This window comes from Gossypium raimondii, chromosome 12 (assembly GCF_025698545.1).
Source record: "Gossypium raimondii isolate GPD5lz chromosome 12, ASM2569854v1, whole genome shotgun sequence".
In the NCBI taxonomy this organism is placed as follows: domain Eukaryota; kingdom Viridiplantae; phylum Streptophyta; class Magnoliopsida; order Malvales; family Malvaceae; genus Gossypium; species Gossypium raimondii.
In genome coordinates, this window is record NC_068576.1 from 41,679,135 (window position 1) to 41,687,442 (window position 8,308).

An 8,308-nucleotide genomic window follows, 5' to 3' on the forward strand; every position below is an offset into this window, starting at 1 on the left:
ATATATCAATTGTAGGGATGTTACATTTATGCTTGTGCCGTAGAACTTTATGCATATTTGCAATTTAGTCCTTCCTTAATACATCATGTCATGCTTCTTGATTTAACTCTCTTTTGATACATTGTAACTTTCATTTTCTTTTATCTTATACCTTATTTCACTAAAATTTTATCTCATATTATTTACGACCAAGGGGTTTTGAGGATGTTACAATTTTCTTTATTGAATGATTTTGGGATTATTGATTTTGTATTAGATTCCTAACATCGTGAGTGGATAATAATTTTAGAGGATGATTAATACAATCATTGAAGAAATTAGGATTGATTAAGACAAATACTTGAAGAAATTAAGATTGATTACAAATTTAGCATTTTATTTAAAAATTGTTGTTGCTAGTGTGATTATTGTGAATCTTGTATTTGAAAAAATTGATATATTGCTTTTTATGACACCAAAAAGCATGATGTTTATTTTTTGAAAGAAAATTACTAATGGTATGTTGAATTTATGAAAACTTTTATGTATTTAAATCTTAGATATATTCGGTCTAAATGTTTAATAGAAATATAAAATTATTTTAAAAGAAAGTTTACTAATGAAGTAGAGAAAGAACAATAAAAAATTCTACATTAATTTATATACCTATTAGAAGGTATTTAGATTTCAGAATGACCTCATAAATTTGTTTTATCAACAAAAATAGGCATTAATGTACCGAATTGATGACCAAATCAATAATTCTCAATTCGATCAATTTGAATGGATAAAAAATAAATGATTAAAAAATAAAAATAAAATATTAATTCAAAAACTCTCAAAGTGAATTCAATTCAATCTGTTTATATCAATTCATAGATAAACCGATTTGATACCTTTCCTTGAACCGGTATCTTAACTAGACCTATTCAGACAATACTGCTTTCAAGTAGTCTTGTTCATTAGCATTGAAAAGTATCTGAAGGTTAATGATTATGTTTCCAAGCTGGAAAGTTCAATCAATTGTATGTGTTTATGTCACCAACTTGGAAAGGTGCAAACTCATATCTTCAACTTATAAAATGCCTTTACTGATAAACTGCAATGTTCAAATGGTCAAAGCGAACAAGAAAAATAAACCTTTGACGACGTGGAGAAAGACATCATATGATCCCAAAGGAACCATAAATCTCACATCAATTATGTACTTTAATAAATTCCACAGCCTTAACCTCCAATCCCCCAAAAAAAAAAAACTGTATTTTACAGGTTAGTATGGACAGTAACGTAGCACTTAAAAGCTGCATACTAAAGAGACGGAATTATAATCTATGCTTTCAACAAATCCCACTGTTCAATATTTTGGACAGACAGATCAGATGATTCAGAGGTTTCAGAATGATCAGATTAAGACGAGCAATCTGAAAATTACAAAGCCACCAACTGGAGCAGGAACTTGGAAACAGAAAGAATTACTGTGATTCCAATAGGAAACCTGAGACAGCTAAGGAATCGAAATTCTTGAAGCTTTTTGCATATGCATGAAAAGAACCAACAGCAAAGGCAACAGTATGGTAAACTATTTCCATAACTTGAGATTGTTAGTATTCTCATGCATGCGGGTGGCTTGAAAGTATAGAAACCTGTGAAACCTATAATGTATTCGCTATTGCTTAGAGTACTACCACTTCCATCTATCCCTGTCTGATAATATACCTAGACTTGATCACCTGCCTTCATATCCTCAACGGTTTAAGCTTCAGTTCTGTCTATTTTAGCTCACAAACCTCGGCTAAAATGACTAAAACCCTCCGTAGATTACATTAGCCATTAAATTAGGAAAATTCCCCCCATTTGGCAAAATTGTCCAATAATGACCATCTTTTTTGGTGGCTTCAAAGAACTGTTGATAGCAGAGCTACTTGTATAACAGATTGTAAGCTGGTAAATCCTGTATTCTATGTACATCGTCCAAAGACAGTTCTCTCTGCAGTTGTGTGCGTGTTACTTGTAAAACCTCCTGCAAGAACGAAAATACTAGAGAATTAGGGGTTGAAAATTGAAATGACTCATTCAACAAGAAGAGGTGATCCAAATGATTGATACCAAGCAATACATTAAGATGCTAAAAAGGAATCTTCAAGGAGCCAGCTTGACAGGACAAAAGAAAGTGCAGGGTTTGGGGAGGGGGGGGGGAGATTGATCCAATTGGATGCAATGATTGCTTATAAATCCTTTCATAAGCTTTTCTATTGCTTATAAATCCTTTCATAAGCTTTTCTGTTTAAAAATGACTTCCACATAAACTAATAAAGCATCTTTTCTTGTTCAGTCACCATACAGAAAAAGGGAAAGGAAGAAATAAATGGACAAATTGGATGGTTCATGATTTCACATAGAGCAGCACTGAAATGAAATTAAAATATAAAAACCATTTAGTTTGGAGTTCCATAGGAAGAAGGAAGTTTGGCAAGATGTGAATGCGACAAGAGAGCGAGAGAGAGAAAGTACGTTGAACTCCATGTAGGAAGCATGCATAGCAAGCCACTGAGCATCCATCAATTCAAAAGCTACACAATATAGTACATCGAAGGCTTCTTCATCTTCTGCAAAATTTCAAACATTCAGATCTTGAGACCAAAAATCAGTTTCGTAATTCCAACAGTGCTTGAGCATAAAGTACTGAGATCCTCGGTTCAGTTACCTCCTAATAGTTTCAGGAAATTTAATCCTGGTAGATTTTTTGGTTTTTCTGCAAAAAAAAAAGAGAGAGAGGATAGGTCACATAACAGCTAACCTATTTCTACTATGGATCTTAAACTATAAAATATGTTTGCATTCTAACCAAAAAGATCCTCTACACCTGGCAGACCATTCAGAAACTTGAACTATTGACCTCCATGCAAATAATTGAAAAATATATAGGATAAGATCAATGAAAATATCATTATGAAAGATTGTCCTACCACATGAATAGTCCATTGAATCTACAACGGTTGTTTTCACAAGTATATCAGAGGACACTCAACAATTGCCGGAGAATGAAAATTGCTGATAGAAAGGACTTAGAAAAACTTTATTTGAAACTATAATTGTGTAACATATTGTTATATTGAGCTTAATTTTTGAGAAAACATGTGGTACATGAATGAGAAAGTTTAATATTTTTGAGAAAACCTGAATATAAATCCAACATCTGAATCAACATAAAAGATACATTGATGCCAGCAACGGCGAATGGGTATTCCCAAGTTGCTCTGTCTCCATCTTCCTTCAATAATAACCTATGAAAAGATGCCTTCATTTTGCATTTTTGTATAATTAGTAAATAAGCCAATTTTCTTCCAAAATCTAGACGTACAAAAGGCCAAAACAAAAGAGAAGGCTCACCGGAAAATTTTGGCCAAAAAACAACAAATTTTCAAGTGAGATAAAACCACAACCCCTACAATGAAAAGTTCACTTTTAGACAAATAAAATTCGATTTTGAATGTAGAAATTAGGGAAAAGGACTGTTACATTGAAGTGCATTTGCCAATTACTGTATGCCATTAGTTGTATATCCTTTCCAAGCCTCCTCAGGTAGCAAGTTAAAAAGTCAAAAAAGAAAAAGAATCAAGAAATTTACCGAAAGTCAGTTGATGGATTAGGACCTTGCCACCCCATATCTTTCCATTGTTCAGAGATCAAGCCTGTTAGAACAACATTCGGAAAGGCAATGTGCCATAATTTTATGAGAGCTTTCTGTGACACCAAAGGATCATGAGATCAGTAATCATCTAATTTATACAGCATTTAAATTGATTAAAATGAAACATGCTGAAGGCAGAAGACCCCAAACCATAGCTATTTACAAATTGTAGAAAATTATGACAGATAAAAGAATAAATTACTTAGATATGATTTTTCAAGATCTTCTGGTAGGAAAAATAGTTGTTATTTCCGATGTACAACCATGTCTGATCAAAGTTAGAAATGCTAGAAAACAATATGGATGTTAAAAGAATGAAGTGCCTGATGGTCAGGACGAGTCTCATCAAAAGGTATATGTAGTCGTTCTTGAAGCCTGTGAAGTCTTTGTTCCTGATCAGAATTTGAAAAAAAGTATATCAATTTTATTATCACTGAGGCTGAGAATGGAATTAATATGTGTATGTATATGTATACTATATATACATCAAAATAGATTAGCCTAACAAAATCAATACTCTAGTTCTGCATCAATTTTTCATTAGTGCAGGACAAATGCCACAAATTCTCTATGCACATCATTAAAATGAATACTCAAGAAATGATGGCAAAAACCAGTTTGGTTCTACTCAAGAACAGTCTGGTTTTCTATGGTCAACCGTAGGGAGTTGGTTACATGAAGACATTGCATTCACTGTCTTGTAACAGTGTACGTAAACCTTACCGGATAACAAATAATTGTATAATGAAAAAAATAATTACACATAAGATTTTGAAGACATTAGAAAATCAGTCCTAATACTTAACATTCTCAATTACCTGAATAGGAGTCAAAGTGTAGCCAAGAAACTTCTCATTGCGCCTGTTTCCAAAGCGATTGAACAGCCCTCCTAGCCATGATTTAGGTCCAACCATAGCATTAGCTGCAACCATACAAGACTGATCAGTGATATTAAAGAATGAGTTGTAGAATACTTTGCAAGGCAACGTGCATTTCAATGTTGAAATAGGTTGACATGGTCTTAAGCATGGCATCTTACACACTTTTGAGTAATTTTACTCTTAGTTTCTCTACACTGCAGCTGTTGAGACTTGGCATAGAGGAAAGGAGAAAAGAAGCATAATATACCTATAAAGAACCAATGCTAATAATAAAGAAAGCTAGAAAAACAGGGCAAATTTCTAGGTTAGCAAATTTGAATTAGCAATAGGTTATGTTGTGTTCTACCTCGTAAGACTTTTGTTTTTAGCTCTCCTAGTATTTTGAAATGCCAATGACATGTCAGTCTAAAGCTAACTCTACTCATTATCATGGAACCTCATGTGATATATGAAGAGCTCAAGACAACTCATGAAGTGTCAGAAGATTAGATAATTCTAACTAGTTAAGCTGTACAAATGTTTCCCTCCATTTGGCTACATATTAAGCTACATAATGATGATGGTTTCAGAAAGCATTGTATGTCAATGTAAAGTAGGAATTGAACAAATATACACTTGCATACCAAACATGCTAGGCAATTAAGACTGTCCTAATTTGGAGTGCCGAAACATTGGAATGCTGAAAGAATTTATTAGGAAAATCTACTCACTAAAACATTGAGCTAACTGTGATAGTAGGTGAGTGGAATTGTGTGGCCATTCCAACTCTTCACCGCCCTTCTTTCGTCTCCAGTAAACTTCATCCTCATCAACCTACATTTCAATTTTCGACGAACTAGTCAATACCGATTAGTTGCATAGAAATAAAAGTGGCATTGTCCTGACTGAGAATGATAGGCTGCAAATTCATTAACTCGTTTCATAAGGTTGACGGTTCAATAGGAATCTAAACGTTGAATTGTAGATTCCCATGCATATAATTAAGCTCTTAACTATTCATCATATAATGCAATGCATTCATTCTGACATAAAACAGAAGAAGAGACATAACTACTAAATGCAGAAATGGAAGAAATTTTTTTAAATATAAATAGCAGGAACTCAATGAATATAGATACTCCTAAAGTCATAGCCTTGTTGATTGCAAGCAACGAAGCTTTATATATATATTTGAAAAAAAGGTTACTGCAAATTCATGAGATTTGCCAAGAGGCAAGCCCAAATTAAGCTTGATAACAAGAACAGCTTAAGCTAATAGTTATATTTAATTAATAGACTTGTAATAGCACCAGTGATCAAAATCAGAGACAGAAAAAAAGGGGTATGGAGGGCTAGGGGGAGGATTACTCTGTGAAGAGAAGAGCAAGAAGGAAAGCATTGTCGACGCTTCCTTAATCTCATGAGAGAACCAAAAATAAAATATTAGATCCTTACATTCCTTTTAACCTAACGCAAATGGGGAAAAAATCCAAAAAGGATTGGGAAAATGGGTAACAAATGATTGCAGTAAACTCATGCGCCTCCATCCCTTTCAACCCTTCTCATCATTCCATCTCTCTGAAAGAGAGAGCGGGTCAAGGAATATAATGATGACACAAACACAAAGATACCCAGAAAATGAAAAAGAAGAGTACATTTTGGGGTTGAGATAAAAAGAAACATTAAGAAATAAGAGCGCAATCAATGGTCACTTTTTGCATGTAAGAAAGTTTAATGGCATCCCAAAAGAACAAAGTGAAGATAAAAGTTTTAAATTGTAATGCAAAAGAAAGAAAGGAAAGGAAGAAAAGTCATAAAAGGGAATAGCATATTGTCTCTTGTGAGGAAAACATTGACATGCAATGCATGACAAATTAAAACACAGGTACAAGGAATAAAGAAAGAGTAAAAACATTTTACCTGGAAAGGGTTTGTCTACCAGCTAATGCTAATGCATGTGCTGTGAAGAAAATTGGGCCCGATTGCCAGGTGGGCAAAAGTGTGGGGCAAGAAGTGATAGAGAAAGGAGGAAGAAGAGAAAGAGAAAGAGAAGATGAAGATGAAGATGAAGATGAAGAAAGGCAACATGTTTGGGAGAAGGAATTTGGATACATCATAGATGCAGTGTTATTGTTGTTTATTGTCTCTCTCTCTCTCTGCCACGAAGTTCCCGGATCACTTGCCTTCATCGTAGCACTCGGGAGGGATGGGGTGTTACATATTTTTATACTTTGGCTACCTACCTAACTTTATAACATAACTCTATTTCCACTTTAAAATTTTTTATCTTCACTTTCTATTTGGGAAAAAAACACTTCAAAAATAATAGTGACAATACAAAAATATCAACCTCATTTTTTTAACCACTTAATTATGAAAAATTATATTTTAGTCCTTGGTATTATCGACTTATAACTTTTTGGTTACTCATTCGTTCGTTAGTGGCCGTTTAAATTTTATCGGGTAAATGATGTGTCATATTAATTTAACGGTTAATATCTAATTTGATCATTCAATTTGGTACTTGTATAACATTTTAACAATAATTCGAGAAAGGTTTTATTTTAATTCTAAAAATATAAAAATATCTTAAAATTTTCTGAAAGTTCATTATTTATTTATTGAAATTATAAAATATTTTTAAAATTTTAATTATATAAAAAATTTAAAATTTTCATGCAAATTCTAAAATATATAATTTTTAGAACCTTTGAAAGCTTTCTTAACTTTGATTTCATCCAACAATGCTGTTTTCACGGCATCAACACAAAGGTCTCCTCCACTTTGTCATGTTCCAAGTCCAATGGCAAGGATTTTAGCTCCAATGTTCAATGCATAGGAATTCTTTAACATCCCAGATTTTCCTTGATTTTCTCATCTACCAAACCAAAAAAAAAAAAACCCAAACTTTTTAACTATATATTCACTTCTATCTTGATATTTGAACTACCAAAAACTCTAAACCTACAGAAAATGCAAATTAAAGCAAAACCCAATAATGAAATTTAAAAAACAAAACAACTCAAATCAGAAAGAAAAAGAAAACTGTCTTTTATAAAATAAAATAAAACCTTAGTTTAAATGAGAAAGAACCCAGCTTGTGTTTATCCATTACTATGAAAGAACACAACAATGGATCATTCATCAAAAACAACACCCTACACAAACCTTAAAAATTCAGACCACAACAACCAAAAACTAAGGACTTGTTTTTTCAATATCGTGTTTTGTTTATTATATAATTTTTAGAATTTTTAGAATTTTTATGAATTTTTAATTAAATTTTACATAATTACAATTAAAAACATTTTTTTACAATTTCAAAATTAAATTGAATTTTTAGACATTTTAAGATTCTTTTTATGTTTTTAGATTTTTTTAATAATTTTTCCGAATCTATATTATTATATATTTTAAGCCTTTAATTAAGTTGGTATTACGAGTCAATCGACACCAACATGATTAGAGAAATGACAAAATTTATAGTGAGATTTGAACTCACGCCAATATGTAAAACTATAAATTTACGACTCAACCAAAATTTATTTTAAATTATTTATACATTTTAATATGATTATGTACACTTTAATACATTTATCAATTGTATATTTATACTCTTGACTGAATTTGTGTCACGAGTCAATTAGACACCAACTTAGTTAGGAAAATTACAAAAATATGCTTTTATATTTAAAATAGATTATATTATTTGATAGTATTTTAGTCTTTTATTTTAAAAATTTACTTATAAGGATTTGAACCCATACCGATGCATAAA

General features: G+C 31.9%; 1 protein-coding gene across 2 annotated transcripts; it reads right to left on the minus strand.

The window, feature by feature from the left end:
• Positions 1–1,281: 1,281 nt before the first annotated feature.
• Positions 1,282–6,691, minus strand: LOC105764203 (uncharacterized). Of its 2 annotated transcripts, none has more exons than XM_012582709.2 (10): positions 6,451–6,691; positions 5,262–5,364; positions 4,489–4,592; positions 3,994–4,062; positions 3,608–3,723; positions 3,370–3,424; positions 3,157–3,277; positions 2,684–2,731; positions 2,491–2,585; positions 1,282–1,999 (listed from the first exon to the last, which is right to left on the minus strand). In XM_012582709.2, exons 3-10 carry the CDS (start codon positions 4,582–4,584, stop codon positions 1,898–1,900), a joined length of 702 nt encoding a protein of 233 aa, XP_012438163.1. In that variant the 5' UTR covers positions 4,585–4,592; positions 5,262–5,364; positions 6,451–6,691; the 3' UTR covers positions 1,282–1,897. The 2 variants fall into 2 exon arrangements, with proteins under 2 accessions (XP_012438163.1, XP_012438162.1); XM_012582708.2 differs by lacking the exon at positions 6,451–6,691 and adding an exon at positions 5,899–6,280.
• Between the last annotated feature and the right edge of the window lie 1,617 nt (positions 6,692–8,308).

What these genes read in the sequence shown, in the direction of transcription:
- LOC105764203 (XM_012582708.2), bottom strand. Translation starts at nt 5,952, where the DNA reads ATGAGATTAAGGAAGCGTCGACAATGCTTTCCTTCTTGCTCTTCTCTT. An exon ending in AATCCATCAACTGACTTTCG is followed by an intron (nt 3,425 to 3,607) that starts GTAAATTTCTTG and finishes TTTTCATTGTAG; the next exon opens with GGGTTGTGGTTTTATCTCAC. An exon ending in CTTCCTACATGGAGTTCAAC is followed by an intron (nt 2,000 to 2,490) that starts GTACTTTCTCTC and finishes TCGTTCTTGCAG; the next exon opens with GAGGTTTTACAAGTAACACG.